General features: G+C 43.2%; 1 protein-coding gene across 2 annotated transcripts in view; it reads left to right on the forward strand.

Moving 5' to 3' along the window:
* Positions 1-3,193: 3,193 nt before the first annotated feature.
* The window catches only part of PRKAA2 (protein kinase AMP-activated catalytic subunit alpha 2), a 50,536-nt gene continuing 36,107 nt past the window's right edge, over positions 3,194-17,622 (forward strand). For both annotated transcript variants that reach the window (XM_036351951.1, XM_036351953.1), the window contains exon 1: positions 3,194-3,373. In XM_036351951.1, the coding sequence (XP_036207844.1) occupies positions 3,280-3,373 (94 nt within the window). In that variant the 5' untranslated portion in view covers positions 3,194-3,279. The remainder of the gene's footprint in view (positions 3,374-17,622) is intronic.

Here is a 17,622-nt window from a genome sequence, read left to right on the forward strand (position 1 = left end):
CTCACAATCTGGGACTGCTGGCTTCTAACTGCTCACCTGCCTGCCTGCCTGCCTGATTGCCCCTAACCCCTCTGCCTGCCTGCCTGATTGTCCTTAATTGCCTCTGCCTGCCTGCCTGCCTGATTGCCTCTAACCTCTCTGCCTGCCTGCCTGATTGCCCCTAACCCAGGGGTGGGCAAACTTTTTGACTCGAGGGCCACAATAGGTTCTTAAACTGGACCGGAGGGCCGGAACAAAAGCATGGATGGAGTGTTTGTGTGAACTAATATAAATTCAAAGTAAACATCATTACATAAAAGGGTACGGTCTTTTTTTTTTTTTTTAGTTTCATTCATTTCAAACGGGCCGAATCCGGCCCGCGGGCCGTAGTTTGCCCACGGCTGCTCTGCCTGCCTGCCTGATCGCCCTTAACGGCCCTCCCCTGCTGGCCTGATCTTGCCCCAACTGCTCTCCCCTGTTGACCTGATCTTGTCCCCAACTGCCTCTGCCTGCCTGATCACCCCTAACTGCCCTCCCCTGCTGGCCTGATTGCCCCTAACTGCCTCTGCCTTGGCTTTGTTCGGAAGGAAGTCAGACATCTGGAAGATGGCTTGTTGACCTGGTCTAATTAGCATATTACCCTTTTATTAGTATAGATAATAACTTAGTTGTAATTATCAACAAACTAGAGGCCCAGTGCACAAATTTTGTGCACTGGTAGGGTCCCTAGTGGCTGCCAGCTGCCAGCCAGGTACTCCCTCCCTTCCCACGGCCGCTTGCCCCCTGCCACTGCTGCTGGTCGCTGCCTGCAGAGCCTGATCGCCCTGCCAATTGCCCCACCACCGCCCGGCTCCCAGGTGCTGAATTAATTGATGAGTATAATATATGTAGAGGCGGATGATTGAAGAGAACCCTGCGATCGGATCGGCAGCGCATTGGGCCCCTGCCTGGCTCCCTCAGCGCCTGGGAGCTGGGTGGCAGTCGGGTGATTGCATCAGTAGGGCCATTGGATCCCACCTGGTGACCAGTGGCTTGCACCAGCCTTGGCCTGGCGCTGCCCACACACCTGCTCCACCATCCCGTTCTCATTGGGGCCTGTCGGGGCCCACTGGGGCCTTCAGTACCTCCACTGCCGCCCACTGCCAGCACCCTGTCACCAACGCCTGCCATGACCCGTGCCGCCCCCTGGTGGTCAGCGCACATTATAGTAAGCAGTCAAACTCCTGGCAGAACTCCTGGTAGAAGGGACAATTTGCATATTAGGCTTTTATATTTTAAGAATAGTTAAGGCAGTGAAGAATGTGTTAAAATATTTATTTATATTCTCTCTTTGCATAGTATCAAGAAATCAATCTAACAGACTTTTTAACATCTTTTAATGGGATCTTAGAACAAGAGACAGACATATGTGCATCTCAAAAGCTGAATAGGTATTTTTTTTTCTCACTCACTTGAATGAATACTGAAGGAGTGACCTTTAACCAACTGAAAGTTCAGTATCAAAAATAACTGGCTATTTTCTCCTAAATTGCCAGCTAGGTAGAGTGATTCTGAAATGATACTTCTTGTCAGCAAGTAAGATGATCTCAAGAATGAACAAAAATAGCCTCTGTTCAACAGCTGTGATATCTATAATTTATAAGCTGTGATCAGCTCTCAGATTGTTTTGGTGTCTAAATGAGAATGGATATATGTTTGTCATTTTATCATTTATTACTTCTCAGAAAATAAACTTTTGTTACATCTTATCCTTTTTGTACAATGTATTTCTCTCTTTACATATAAACAGTGTGATGAGAGACTTTTTTTGCTGGAGGAATGTGACCTTGAAATTCTGTCATACATAATATTAAAAATGTTCAACTAATCCTTAAACATTTCTTATCAAACAGCAAATAACTTTTAAGTCCTGAAAGACAGGCAACAAAAGAATAGGACAATATGGAAGGCTGGATGGAAGGAAAGGAGGGAGGAAGGAAGAAGGGATACCTAATCACTTCATTACTAAATTCGTGTCAGTCTTTAATGCTGTGTCTGGGCATCGTGCTTCTAGTCCGTCTCCCCTGCTCCCCCTTTTTACCCCCACTTCTATCTTTGTCACATTTATTCTTTTTTAAAAATATTTTTTATTGATTTTTTACAGAGAGCAAGGGAGAGGGATAGAGAGTTAGAAACATTGATGAGAGAGAAACATCCATCAGCTGCCTCCTGCACACCTCCTACTGGGGATGTGCCCACAACCGAGGTACATGCCCCTGACCGGAACCGAACCTGGGACCTTTCAGTCCGCAGGCCAACGTTCTATCCACTGAGCCAAACCAGTTAGGGCTGTCACATTTATTCTTTAATGTGTGTTCTTATATTGATTACTCTTGCTCTTCACCATTTCTTTGTCCATATGCATTTGACTCTCTATGTTCACTATATTGTTTCCCTTTTCCTTTGTCACCATCTCTGCGCAGTTCTGTCCCAAAGTATGTCTACACACTATGTATTCACAGAAGAATGTGTGCAAATGCAATTAGCAAACATGGTGGCTGTGATTCATCGGAGACCTTTGTGTAAATGAGAATTGGGAGCTCGAGGGGACAGGGTTCTGACGTCTTATGGACAAAGTGATTGATGACTAGCATATCCGTAGAGGCGGACGACTGAAGAGAGCAAAGCGTTTCCCCATGGGCCGTGCCCGGTGTCGAACACTCGCAGCCGGATCGAGAACCGAGAAGCTCCCCGCGCCCTCCGCCTGCCCTTGGAGGAGCCTCCCCTCCGCTTCCTGCCGGCCTCCCCAGGCTCACACCGGCTCCCCCACTGGGCCTGCTTCTCTCCTCCAAGTTCTCCTTCCACCGCTGCCCACTCCCTCGGATGCGGCCCAGACCTCACCCTCACATTTCCAGCCCCTGCGGGGTCCCCCAAATAGGTCCCTACCGCCCGCGCTCGCCCTCGGCCCTCCCCCAGGGACAGGGGCGCCGTTCCCGCACCCCGCACCCCGCCCTCGCACACCTGTCCGCCGCTGACCCACCCCGCCCCTCGCTCGGGCCCCGCCCCCGGCCCCCTCCCCTCCCCTCCCGCCCGGGCTCCGCGCCCCCCGCCCCGCCCCCGCCCCCACCCGCGGCTGCTGGCCTTTGCCACCTGCCCCGCCACGCCCACCCCGGCGCTCCCGGCCCCGCCCCGAGCGCCCCCCGTCCCCCGTGTCTCCGCGCCCCCCCTCCCCCGCCCGCTGCACTGTGGGTAGGCGGCGCCGCTCGGGGAGCCCGCGGTGGCGGCGGCGGCGGCGGCTGAGCGAGGCGGCGCGCGCCGAAGATGGCTGAGAAGCAGAAGCACGACGGGCGGGTGAAGATCGGCCACTACGTGCTGGGCGACACGCTGGGCGTCGGCACCTTCGGCAAAGTGAAGAGTTGAGTACCCTCCGCGCCGCGCCGGGGTCCTCCTCGCGGGGGCCGGGGAGCGCGGAGCCGGGGAGCCGCGGTTGGCGGGCGCGGGCCTGGGGCAGGTGGAGCGCCCGGGAGGGCGGCGGCTGGAGCGGGGCTGGGGCTGGGGGACGAGGGCGCGGGCGCGGGCGGAGGCCGGCGTCGTGGGGCCAGGGCAGCGCCCCGTCGCCGGTCGGGGTTCGGGACCGGTTTCCCCCGGACCTATGCCCCGGTCCCCGAAGCCGGGAGCTGCACTGTTGGGTCTGTGCCCTGGGGCTCTGCGGCCGTAGGGGCTGGCTGGCTATGCCACCCCTTCCGCGTGAGCTCGAGGTCCCACTTCGTGCCCGGTCCCTGTGGGTGCTTGACATGCGGTTTCATTGATCCCCGGGGCAGCTGCTGCAGGCGTTGTCCTCGCCCTGCAGGTGACCAAACGGGGACCCCTGGTGGTTGAGGAGCGCGCCCAAGGTCACACAGAAAGGGGCAGACCCGGGATGGAGTGCAAAATGTCCTCCAGTTCTGGCCAGGCTGGTGTCCCTGCCACCCCATTCTTTCCTGCTGCGCGACTCGGGCTGCTGGGCTGACTGTGGAGGGGCTGGGAGGTGGGGAGGGCTGGCTGCTGGGCTGACTGTGGAGGGGATGTGGAGGGGCTGGGCGGTGGGGAGGGCTGGCTGGTGGGCTGACTGTGGAGGGGCTGGGAGGTGGGGAGGGCTGGCTGGTGGGCTGACTGTGGAGGGGCTGGGAGGTGGGGAGGGCTGGCTGGTGGGCTGACTGTGGAGGGGATGTGCAGGGGCTGGGAGGTGGGGAGGGCTGGCTGGTGGGCTGACTGTGGAGGGGATGTGCAGGGGCTGGGAGGTGGGGAGGGCTGGCTGGTGGGCTGACTGTGGAGGGGATGTGGAGGGGCTGGGAGGTGGGGAGGGCTGGCTGGTGGGCTGACTGTGGAGGGGCTGGGAGGTGGGGAGGGCTGGCTGGTGGGCTGACTGTGGAGGGGCTGGGAGGTGGGGTGGGCTGGCTGGTGGGCTGACTGTGGAGGGGATGTGCAGGGGCTGGGAGGTGGGGAGGGCTGGCTGGTGGGCTGACTGTGGAGGGGATGTGCAGGGGCTGGGAGGTGGGGAGGGCTGGCTGGTGGGCTGACTGTGGAGGGGATGTGCAGGGGCTGGGAGGTGGGGTGGCCTGGCTGGTGGGCTGACTGTGGAGGGGATGTGCAGGGGCTGGGAGGTGGGGAGGGCTGGCTGGTGGGCTGACTGTGGAGGGGATGTGCAGGGGCTGGGAGGTGGGGTGGCCTGGCTGGTGGGCTGACTGTGGAGGGGATGTGCAGGGGCTGGGAGGTGGGGAGGGCTGGCTGGTGGGCTGACTGTGGAGGGGCTGGGAGGTGGGGTGGGCTGGCTGGTGGGCTGACTGTGGAGGGGATGTGCAGGGGCTGGGCGTGGGAAAGGCTGGGATGCTGCTGCCTTGGGTCGGAGTCTGAAGGTTGGTTGGCGTGTGTGAAATGGTCTGGGGGGTGGAGTACGGGGATGGAGGGAGAAAAAAGGTTCCTTGGTGTCGCCTCTCATGAGGTGTGGGCCTCAGAGGCCAGAGCTGCTAAAGCAGATTCTACTGAGGTCTGTTTTTGTTGGTGATGGAATCCCACTTTGGGTGGAGGAAAACAGGCCGCCTTAGAAATTTTTTACTTCTTACTAGTTAAGTATTAAACTTTACTTTTTGTGTTGTTAACAAAAGTCACATGGGATTTAGTTAATTTTCCCTCTCCCCAGAACTCGAGCCAGCTTATTAAAAATACTCTCCATTTGATTGTTGCAAATCCAGAATTATAAGTAAAACGTTGGCTTTTCCCCCCCTTCTTTTTGTTTTTGCTATAGAAATGTTGGCTAGGCAGCCTGGAGACTATTGAGGCTTCTATTTTCTTTAAAATTCATATTTTAATCTTAAGTTTGTTAAATAGAATGAACTCATTGTATATTTGTGGCAAGGACGAGCTTTTATTTCATATATCTGATACCCTTTCATTTGTTTAAAAACACTTACTGAACACCTACACTATGTTAGGCACTGTTGTAGGCAATGGAGATACAGCAAGGAACAAAACCAGATAAAAAGCCCCCCTTTTGTGGAATTTATACTCCCAGTAGGGGAAGAGAAACAGTACTCACTATATGTATCAGAGAAAAATGCACCAGGGAAGGGAGGCCAGGGAGTTTTGCGAGGCTGGCAGTTTTCAATAAGGTGTCAGGCAAGGCCTCACAGACAAGGCGGTATTTGTGTAAAGACATAAAAAGTTTGTAAAATTCTTTAGAGTCCCGTGAGGGCTGTGAAGTTCTAGGTTATTTTTGAAAGACCTCAGAAATAGGGTGGATAGTGAGGAGAATATATTTAGAATGAATGTAGGAAGATCCATGGGATTGGATTAATGCTTGAAATGTCATTAAAGATCATTGAGGCCTATTGTGTTTCAACATTAGGAAGTTGTTACTCAAGCAAATGGTGCCTTCGATATCTGGACATGTACAGGGTATATAACTTACCCTATTTCTTCCAAATTGTGTTAAAATTTTTGTTTATTTTAAAACATTCTTTAAGTGTAATCTGAATGTAGACTAAACTACCCATCTAATCAATTGGCCCATTGCCAAAGCACAACTTAAATCTCTGGTATATAGTACTCGAGCTGCTTCCAGGCACTGGCTTCTTAAAATATAAACCAACGTAAGGTACTTTGACTTATGAGAAATCCTCTTCCTAGAGGGCCTCTAGCCAGTGAGCAACCATTCGTAGTGATGTTCCTAATACTGTGTTAGAGCCTCTGTATTGTGGTTTTCCCAGCCGAGGTTAGAATTGGTACAATTGTTTGTTTTTTTAAGTATTTAAAAAAATATATATTTTATTGATTTTTTTACAGAGAGGAAGGGAGAGGGATAGAGAGTTATAAACATCCATGAGAGAGAAACATCGATCAGCTGCCTCCTGCACACCTCCTACTGGGGATGTGCCCACAACCAAGGTACATGCCCTTGACCGGAATCAAACCTGGGACCTTTCAGTCCACAGGCTGACGCTCTATCCACTGAGCCAAACCGGTTAGGGCAGTACAATTGTTTGTTTAATAAAAATTATAGAAGTTGCTACAATTTAAAGTCATTCATTTAATTCAAGGGACAAGAAACAAAAGCACATGCATTGTTAAAAACAACTTTATTGAGGTATATTTTACATATCATAAAATTCACTCATTCCAAGTGTACAATTCAGTGATTTGTAGTAACTTTACCAAGTGGCTCAACTTTCATAAATCAATTTTAGAAGATTTTCATCACCACAGTAGGATCCCTCATGCCCATTTATAGTTAACTAGAGGCCTGATGCACGAAATTTGTGTAAGAGTAGGCCTTCCTTCCACTGGCTGCCAGCACCGGCTTCCCTCTGGCACCTGGGACCCGGATTTCCCTCTGGCTCCTGGCAGACACCCAGGACCCAGGCTTCCCTCGCAGCCCTGGTTTGGTCCGGAAGTTTGTCTGGAAGGACCTCTAGTCTAATTAGCATATTATGGTTTTATTATTATAGATTCTCATTCCTACCCTCAGCCCCAGAAAACCAAGAACATTTTCTGTCTATAAATTTTCTTTCCCTGGACACTTATAAATGGGATCATTCAATATAGAGTCTCTCATATCTGGCTTCTTTAATAATATTTTTGAGATTCATGCCTGGCATAACATGTGCCAGTAGTTTGTTCCTTTTTATTGCTGAACAATATTCCAATGTAGGTGTGTCAGTCTGTCTATACCTTCACCAGATGATGGACATTGTTTTCAGTTTCAGGTTATTACAAATAATGCCACTGCAAGCATTCACATGCAGGTCTTTGTGTGGACATATGTTTTCATAGTATCTTTGGTAGATAACTAGGAATAGAATTGCTGGGTCATATCATAGTTTTATGTTGAGCTTTTTGAGATACTGCAAACTGTTTGCCAAAGTAGTCGTACTATTTTACAGTCCCTTCAACAGCATATGAGGGTTCTCATTTTGCCACACCCACATCCACATTTGTTATTGTCTGTCTTATAGCCATTCTAATGTGTGTGAAATGGTATCTCATTGTGGCTTTAATTTACATTTCCCCAATGACCACTGATGTTGGAACACCTTTCATGTACTTATTAGCCATTTGTATGTCTTCTTGGATAAGATGTCTGCTCCAATGTTTACTTATTTTTTTTTTATTGGATTGTTTGCCATCGCTTAAGTTGAGTTATAAGAATATTTTATAAATTCGGATACAAGTCCCATATTGAATACGTTTTGCAAATATTTTTCCCGAGTCTATTGTTTGATGATTCATTTTCTTAATGGTATCTTTTGAAGTATAAAAGTTTTGAATTTACATGAAGTATAATTTATCGATTATTTTTCTGTTATGGACCATACTTTTGGTGTTATATCTAACAAATTGTTGCTTTAGGTCTCAAGGATTTTCTTTTATGTTGTCGTCTACACGTTTTATTGTTTTAGCTCTTACATTTATATCTATGACCCATTTGAGTTAATTTTTGAATATGGAATAAAATGAGGGTCTAAGGTCAATTTTTTGAATGTGTATATCCAATTGTCCAGCACCTTTTGTTGAACACCCATGCATTTTTTTATTGTCATAGATTTAGAATTTGTATGGTTAATTTCTACTAAAAATTAATAGATTATTTAGTTTTATATGGCTATAGAAACATGGAAATTGAGGAATATCTTATGTGCCTTCTCTCGTTATTGTCATGTTAATTATAGATTTTGGAAATGGGCAAAGTTTTTATTTAGTAGCACTAGTTTCAAGTTATTTTTTAAAAGACATGGAAATTCTTTTCTATTTGTTGATAAATAACTAAAGCCTTATTTAAAATGTTCTTAGTTGAATTTTCTACTTCATTATTCTGTTGTAAGATTACTTATGGAAACATTATGTGGGCTGACAGAGTTTAACAGCAATACTTTTTACTTAAATTTGTTTTCCATATTGATCATTTCAGTTCTTATTCTTCCCAGTATAGGGTGGAACTGCTGTTTGAGAGCTCTTGTAGACTTTTCAGTTCTTACATAAATTAGTAAAGGTGATAGAAATTTTAAAAGAATAGATCTGTTATTTGTGTTATACAAAGAGTACTTGAAGAAAAAAAAATACATTTGCAGTGTAAAAATATTGTTTATTTTAAAAGAAGCCTGCATTTTCAAAGTGAGGACTGATTTGGTTTTTGAAATAATTACTCTTTATTGGACACCAAGGGATACTTTGCAAGCACACTAAGATTCTTTCTAGCCAGCAAAGTTACATCAAGGATTACTTTCTCATTACTTGAATGGCCCACAGAATTGGCTTTCAAGAATAAGTAAATGTTTTACTAATTCCCCACCTGTTTTTGAGGTAACTAAAAAGATGAGCAAATGGAACTTTCATTGAAATTTTTTTTTAACAAGCAGTGTTACCTTTAAAAAAACACACCAACCAATAGTTAATTGATGTGTAGAGAAAGAGGGAGGGGCAGGGAGGTAGAGAAAAATCAATGTGAGAGCACAACATTCATCTGCTGCTTCATGCATCCAGGCATGTGCCCTGACCAGGAATCAAACCAGCAGCTTCCTGGTGCATGGGAGGACACCCAGCCAACGAAGCCACACCAGCCAGGGTGCAATGTTGCCGTTTAAAAAATGTGAATACATGTCTCAAATGTAAATTGAATTCCAGACAACTACCTGGTCAGTTGTTGGACCTGAATGTTGTCCTGTGGTATTTTGGGCCCTTGCTGGGGTTGTTTCTGACTCCCATGTAGTGCCAAGGACTGAACAATACATTTAACTTCTTTGGACTTTGTTTTCTTCTCCTAAAAGAGAATACTGTAACGTGCAGTCAGTCTGTCAGGGCCTTTACAACTTGATCATTAAACTGATTTTTAAAAAGATTTAATTTAAAAAATGGCTGTGTTTAATTTTTTTCCTTCTGGTTTAATGGAAATTTGAATTACTGAAGACCAGAGCTGAAATACACATGTAATGTAGAACAAAAGAAAAAGAAAATGCGTTTGTGACACTTTAGTGATAAAAGTTACAACTTGATTTAGTTTTTACTATATTCTAAGTACTATAGAGTAATTCTGAGTTTGGCATTATCTCCATTTTACACAGGAAGTATTGAAGGTCAGATACTTACAGTGAGTTACCCAAGGTTACATTGCTAGTAAGTGGCAGAATGGGCAATTAAATTCAGGGCTCCCTGACTCCAGAGTCTGTGCTATATGGAATGCACAGTCAAAATGCATACATATGTAGTATGTTATCTTGTGAGTTTCAAACCTACAAGGATATAATTTTACATGTTCTTAGATATTTATCAAGGATTGAGAAAATAGATTTAAATGTCTTTATTTTAGTTCATATTTAGGGAGAATGAAAAGATTTTTTGAAACTTCATATGTCTACTTAAAATGTGTATTTTTATATTCCCAACTTTTACTCTTATACCTCAATCCATTCCATTTCTTATGTGATGAATATGCTGAATTCTATCCCAAATTTGTTAGAAAGACTAGGTATTTCAGGTTTTTTACCTATAAAAGTAACCTTGACTAAGATTACCAGTAACCTTTAGTCATCATACTAAAGAGAACTTGTAAAAATGATTTGGTATCCTAGAAAAAATATTGATTTTGGAAAACATTAATTAGCCCTGGATTTTAATTCCATTGCATTACTAGTTGTATGGCTTTGGGAGAACCATTAAATTACTTGGAGCCTGTTTCCTTCTTTTGTAAAATGGCCATAACAACACTTGGCCTACCTACTTTCTAGAGTTTTTATGAGGATTAAATTAGTTGAGGTACATAAAATGGCTTTTTAAAAAGATAAATTGCCATACAAATGGCTCTTGTGAATAAATTTCGCACTCTCTGTGAAGTGTTAAGTGTTCGCTGTGTTTAGAAATGCTGCCTTCATTTCTGATTTTAACTTTGAAACAGAGCTGTAATAACCTGCCCCTATTTTTTGGTTCTAAATGACTAATTTATTTGTGCTGTATGATACTTAATTATTAGTGCTTATTTTAAAATGCAGTATCCATTTTGGGTAAGTCATGTAATTTGTTTTCTCACAGATATGGAACATGCATAAAATAAGAATAAAATGGAAATAATGGTGAGCGTTCATATAAATTATTAGCTGAACTGATTTTAGTTTTGAAATAGTTCAAATAATGAAGCCATATTTTTTCTCAAATACTGGAAGATTAGTTTTTGACTCAAAATCAATTCAGTCATATTCCTTAAATAATTAGGTAAATGATGTGCTATTTAGATTTTTTTTTGTTTTGCTGTTATATCATTTATATTGTTTCAACATAGGTAAATTTGTTCCTAACTTCTGAATGAACTTTGTTCATTTTGTGAGATCAGTTGACTGACTCTCAAAAGGAAACAATGTTATAAATGTGAATAGATTTAGAGTAAGTCCACAAAGGCAGCATGTTATATAGTACAGAGAAAATACTAGATTTGGAGGACCTGGTGTGGAACTTTAGCTATGTTGTAAACCAGCAGTGTGGCCTTATGTCAAAGTCACTTGATCTATAAGAAAGAGAATAATACCATATGTCCCCTTACACAGTTGTCCGAAGTACATGAGAAAATGTAAAAAATACTCAAAAGTACTTAATTCTGAGGTACTTTTTTGTACATTAGGGTCTGTTGTGTACTTAAACTCATTATTGGCTGAGTGATGAGAATAATCTGTGATCTGATTCTGAGACCAAGAATTTGTTTGATGAGTTTAATGGGAAGAAGAGTTTACCATCTCTTGTTTTGTTTTTCCCAGGTCTTCTTTCACATTTCATTCAAATATGTACAGAAAACTCTAATTCTTTAGGTGCTGCTTCCTCATCATCCTCTCCTGTACACCACTTGCAATGCATGTATACAACACTAACATACACATTCCAGATTTCCTGGTGGCAGTCATACAACTCACCAAGGGAGGAAAGTGTGAGCAGCAGCTGGCAGTTTGCATGCATGGGTCATTTTTAAGGCTATATCTCCTTAAAGTAGAACCAAAATCTATATAATAAAAGCCTAAGTGACTGTCACATCTGAAACAACCGAACAGATGACCGAACAGGCCGCGTGGGGCGACCAGGCCGGCAGGGGGGTTAGTGAGGGACGACCAAACGACTGAACAGCAGGCTGCGTGGGGCCACCAGGCCAGCCAGGGGGGCCATGAGGGGCTACCAGGCCGGTGGGGGGAGGGGGGCGCAGTTGGGGGCCATAAGGCTGGCCGGGGAGGGCAGTTAGGGGTGATCAGGCTGGCAGGGGAGGGCAGTTGGGGGCCATGATGCCAGCCGGGGAGGTCTGTTGGGGGCCATGTGGCTGGCAGGGGAGGGCAGTTGGGGGCTATGAGGCCGGCCGGGGAGGTTAGTTGGGGACCATGTGGCTGGCAGGGGAGGGTAGTTGGGGGCCATGAGGCCAGCCGGGAAGGGCAGTTGGGGGCCATGAGGCCAGCAGGGGAGGGAAGTTGGGGGTGATCAGGCCAGCAGGCAGAGTGGTTAGGGGCGATCAGGCAGGCAGACAGGTGAGCGGTTAGGAACCAGCAGTCCCAGATTGCAAGAGGGATGTCTGACTGCTGGTTTAGGCTTGAGGGGTCCCAGATTGGAGAGGGTGCTGGCTGGGCTGAGGGAAACCCCACCTCCCCATGCATGAATTTCTTGCACCAGGCCACTAGTAATAAATAAAATTCATTTTTAAAAACTACAGAAAATATAGATGGAGCTAAAAATGCCTTCCTACAAACTTTGTCCTAAGAGATCGATGTAAATTAGAAAGGATTGTTGTAGTTTAATCGTATACTGAGGTAATTACCTCACTTCTTTGGACTTTCTCCCTTTTCCATGCTAACACAGCACTGCTTTATCTATTTTTTTGTTTGTTTTTAGAACACACCAAAATATTCACCTATCATGTGAGCCATGTTAGCTTTCCTTAAAGCATTTGGTAATACTGCTTTGTAATGATAACACTGTCCCATTTTTCTGAGATTCCTGTTGTTTTCTTGGTAGAAAAATACTTGTAGAGAAAGTAGTTAATATTTTAAAGGGAAGCAGATCATTTAATTTGACTTAGCGGAAGATCTAATCTTAAATCCTTCAAGAGTTAATGAGTAAGTGGGTGGAACAAAATCTCAAAATTATTGAATGTGTTATAAAAGTGAGAGCAAATCTCCCTAGTATATTTATTCGATGCAAATATAAGAGAAAACACCTTGAATCTGATTGAATATAGTTTTACCTATCAGTGATAGAAATGCATATGCAAAGCAATGTGTTTATTTTGAAGTGTTGTGAACCACTTTATTTTTAGTATGGTGTTATTCAGGAAAGAATTTCAGGCAGCTCTTATCTCTGCTAATAATAGAAACCTTCTTCACCCCTTCACAGGAACAGTATTTTTGCTTAAGTGGTGTCTTATGTTTAACAGTGTTTGCCTCTGATACATTTTACTGTATTTCTTTTGGTGATGCCTTTGTTTTTAAAGTAATAATTATTTGCCCTTAGAGTTTTAAAACAACCTTTTGTATAGTTAAAAATAATTATCAGATCTTGCTATAAGTTGACTTATCCTGAATGCCAATGTATCATTTTATTGAAATACTTTTTTTCATAATCCTTTTTTCTCCATACTATTAGCAGTACCATGAGCAATATGTTTTCATTTTACATCTCTGCATTTCTAAATTACAAATCAATTATAAGGTAGTTATCTAGCTATCATAATTGAAATTAGTGCAATAAAATATTTTAAATACACCATATACTTTTTATAGTTTCCTACTTTATCTGATAAATACCTTATTAGTTAATTTTATTTTCTTTCTTAATGTGTTTGATTATAACTTGATATTGTATGGTATTCTATAATTGACTTCAGTTCCCAGACTCAGTTAATGAAATAATAGAATATATATTAAGCATTTACTGTGTTTAGTCATATTGGATTTTAAACATACATTTCCACAAGTGTTAAAAATGATATTACAAAAGGTGATTTACTAGTTGAAAACAGTGGAAACTAATCATCACAGAATTTACTTAAGTTATTCTTGCCTGACATTTGAATTCTAAGTTAATTATTATATGGTTAACCCACCTTTTTACTCAGGTGCACTGAAAAGGTCCCTTTAGTGCTCTACTAGTTCACAGTTAGGTAGTATAACGGTTATATGCTATGAACTTGATTTCAGCAAGAAATTAGACTTGTATTATATTAGCTTTGTGGATAAGATGAAGAATTATGCTCTGAATGGCTTATCGCTGCTGAACAACTGGTTCCAAAGAAGTTAGGTGTCATCCTGAAGGGAATCTCAGTCATTGACTCTATTTCAAAAGTATAGTAAATTTCCCATTATTGTGCATACATTTTTTTCCAGTGTAATTGACTTTCATACCTGGCTATGACTTCTAACTTGTATGAAATTAACCTTAATCATGAACATTTAGAAAATCTGGAGAAAATTTAAAAATCTGTTTGAAGGCAGCCAGGACTTCAGTGGTCAGTAGAAGAAAAATGAGCCTAACATTTTATTTGACTTTTGAGTTATTTGCTAATTTGTAATAATAGTAAATGTAAGAGTCTAAGCAGAGAGCAGTGGCTAAAAGGCAGAAAAGCTAAGCAGACTTTAAGTCCTGGGGACTTAAAACAGGTTTTCAGCTTATCAAGAAGAGTCCCTGGTAAACAGTTGGGTTTTGGTTGCAATTCCCTAAAGACATACTCTTCCTAGAATCAGATTAATCCTATTAAGATGATCTGCCTCATATTTATTCTCTGGAGGAAAATTAAATCAGCTGGTGCCTCTACAGTATTTTCACACACAATATTCAGCATTCCAGTAGATAAGGCCAAGACAATAGAAACAAACTCATACTAGTAGATAAGATACATATAAAGTTATCAGACATGGAGTTTAAAATAACTTTGAATAATATGTTCAAGATGGAGAATTTTAGCACAGAAGTGGAATCTATAAAAAAATAAAGGATTTTTGTAACAGAAAAGTAAAATAATCGAGTTAGTACTATGTTGAAGAGAAGTGAACTGGAAGATAGGTTATAAGAAAGTATCCAGACTGAGGCATAGATAGCAAAACTGATGGAAAGAAAGTATAAGAGACATATGGGAATACAGTGAAAAGTCTAACATATATATTATTGGAACCTGTAGAGAAAAAGTTAATTGCAGGCTTAATTCCCCCCTACCCCAGTGGAAAGATGACTTCAAGTTTAAACTCAGTTTCTCCCAGCATCTACCAAGATAAATGTGATTTGATTTTTTGTTTTGTTTTTACTTCTGTTATCAAACAATAGTAAATACTAGTGTTGTGAAAATGATCGGGAGGATTATGGGCTGGGAGGATTATGAAGAGACTTATTAATACTTAAGGGACTACATTACCATTACTTTTTTTTATCAGTATAAAATTTGTAGGGAAAGAGACCTCCAGCTTCCCTGATGATGTCTCTCCTAACTCAGTGCACCCCTGGTGAGGGGCTTAGAAGTTGTATGAATGGGCTGTTAAATGGTTACTGGAGTACATTTTATTCATGCATATGGGTTTTAGTCCCCACAACCTGGTCTGCCCTGTGTGATGAAAGGTCCAGGAAGCAGCAACTGGATATTTTAAGGACTCCTGACAAAGATGTATTTGCTTCTACCATGTTGATATGCTGTGTTTACATTCCCAAATCCTTCTAAAAAGCTAAATAAAATTGGTGTTAGATTACTGCCTATTGTGTCCTATGAATGTGAATGTCATTTTGAACCCAAGACATTGATAATCATACAAAGTAGTTACTATACAGTTCCAGAAGGGGAGGAGAGACTGAATGGTACAGAAGCAATATTTGAAGAGATAAAGGCAGAATATCTTCCAAAACTAATTAAACAAATCAAGCCACAGATTCTGAAACTCTATGAATTCCAAGAAGAATAAATATAAGAAACCCATTTCTAGGTACATCAGTGGAAAACTTCTCAAAACCAGTTTTTTTGCTTGAGGCTTTCCGATACTGGAGTGGATTGCATCTGTCTCTGCAGGGATGGGAGAAATTGTTAAAAGAAAATCTTATGGCAGCCAGAGCATGAAAGATGTATATTATATTGTCTTCAAAGGAACAACAATAAGCTGACTTTCTGCACAAGAACAGAAAGTGAGGGAACAATGTAATGTTATCTTTATTTTTATTTTATTTTTTTGTTAATCCTCACTTGAGGATATTTTTGCATTGATTTTTAGGGAGAGTGGAAGAGATAAGAAAAGACAGAGAGAAACATCTATGTGAGAGAAACACATCAATTGGTTGCCTCCTGCACGAGCTCTGACCAGGGCCCCGGGCCGGAGTAGCCTGCAGTCAAGATATGTGCCCTTGATCAGGTTCGAACCTGGGACTTTTTGGTCCCCAGGCCGATGCTCTATCCACTGAGCCAAACTGACTAGGCCGATGCTCTATCCACTGAGTCAAACTGAGCCAAACTAAAGTACCCAACAAAAATATACTTTAAAAATGAAGGCAAATACATTTTCAGTTAAGCATCCTATATAATAAAAGCCTAATATGCAAATTGTCCCCTCTTCTGGGAGTTCTGCTGGGAGTTCGACCACTTGCTATGATGTGCGCTGACCACCAGGGGACAGCACAGAACATAGCAGGCGTTGGCCACGCAGCACTGGCAGCAGGCAGCAGTGAAGACGCTGTAGGCCCTGATGAGAGCAGGACCGAGGTGGGATGGTGGAGCAGGCGAGTAGGCGGCACCAGGCCAAGGCAGGTGCTAGCCACTGGCCACCGGGTTGGGGCTGATTGCCCTGCCACCGCCAGGCTCCCAGGTGCTGAGGGAGCTGGGCAGGGGCCCAATGCCCCACCGATCCGATTGCAGGGTGACCAGCAGCTGCAGCAAGTGGCGGGGCAGCCACCCTGCTCCCTTAGCACCTGGGAGCCAGGAGGTGGCGGGGCGATAGGTCAGGTGATCGGGCCCCACAGGCGGCGACCAGAGGCAGCAGTGGGGGTGGGGGGGCAGGTGGCCGGGGAAGGGGAAGGGGGGGAGTACCCGGCCAGCAGTTGGCAGCCACTAGAGACCCTACCAGTGCATGAATTTCGTGCACTGGGCCTCTAGTACTAGTATATTGAGAGAACGTACCATCACCAGCAGACTTAAAGTAAAGGGAACATCCAAGGGAATTCTTCAGGCAGAAAGATATTAATTATACAAAATAATAGTCTTATGAGATTTAAAATATATGTAGCCCTGGCTGGAGAGGCTCAGCTAGTTGGGGCATCATTCTGTACACTAAAGGTGGCTGGTTCAACTCCCAGACAGGTCACATACCCAGTTTGCAAGTTCTTTCCCACCCAGGTCAGGGTGCATGAGGGAGGCAGCCTATTAATGCTTCTCTCTCACTTTGATGTTTCTCTCCCTTTCTATCTAACAACAACAACAAATAATAAAGTACTTAAAATATATATAGAAATAAAATACAACAGAAAAAGTGGGAGAGGAAAAGTAGAGTTAAAGAGTGTTAGCATCTTTGTAATGTCTAGGAAATTATAAAAAATATTAATTTATATTAGATTCTAATAAGTCTGGGATGCATGTTGTAATCTCTAGGGTAACTAAAATGAAAACCTAAAGGCCTAAATAAGAAACTTTCTCATTTTGTTTTAAAGTCATTTCACAGTTGTTCTTTAGAGAGAAGTTATAAGGAACATAAAATTATATTCAGTAAATATATTTAATAAGGACAATTAATGGGGATGAAAAGGGAGATGCTTGAAGATAGGAAAAGAAAGAAGTTTGAGGATGGACACGAAGCATGTAGAATAAGATAAACACAGAAAGAAAATAGACACATAAGGACCAGAGTTGGAAAGAGATCAGAGGGGCATGGTTTAAGATGCTTTGGGAGTGTTTCTGGCAGATTCTGCTTTCATCTGGAGTGAGGATATCTGTGAACATTTTTTCAAATCTTTTATCTTTGGCCTCAATGCTAATGCTTTCACTAGCAGTTTTAAGTAATGACTTCTGTACTGGAAAACTTTTCCTGACTCCATGTAAATGATCTATCTTATATGATTATGTAAAAAGTTGATTGTCCTATGAATTCTTGATTGACTTAGATTGAAAGAAATTCTTTAAAGTTAGCCTATTGCTGGTGGACTCCATCTCTT

This window comes from Myotis myotis, unplaced genomic scaffold (genome assembly GCF_014108235.1).
Source record: "Myotis myotis isolate mMyoMyo1 unplaced genomic scaffold, mMyoMyo1.p scaffold_m19_p_2, whole genome shotgun sequence".
NCBI lineage: Eukaryota > Metazoa > Chordata > Mammalia > Chiroptera > Vespertilionidae > Myotis > Myotis myotis.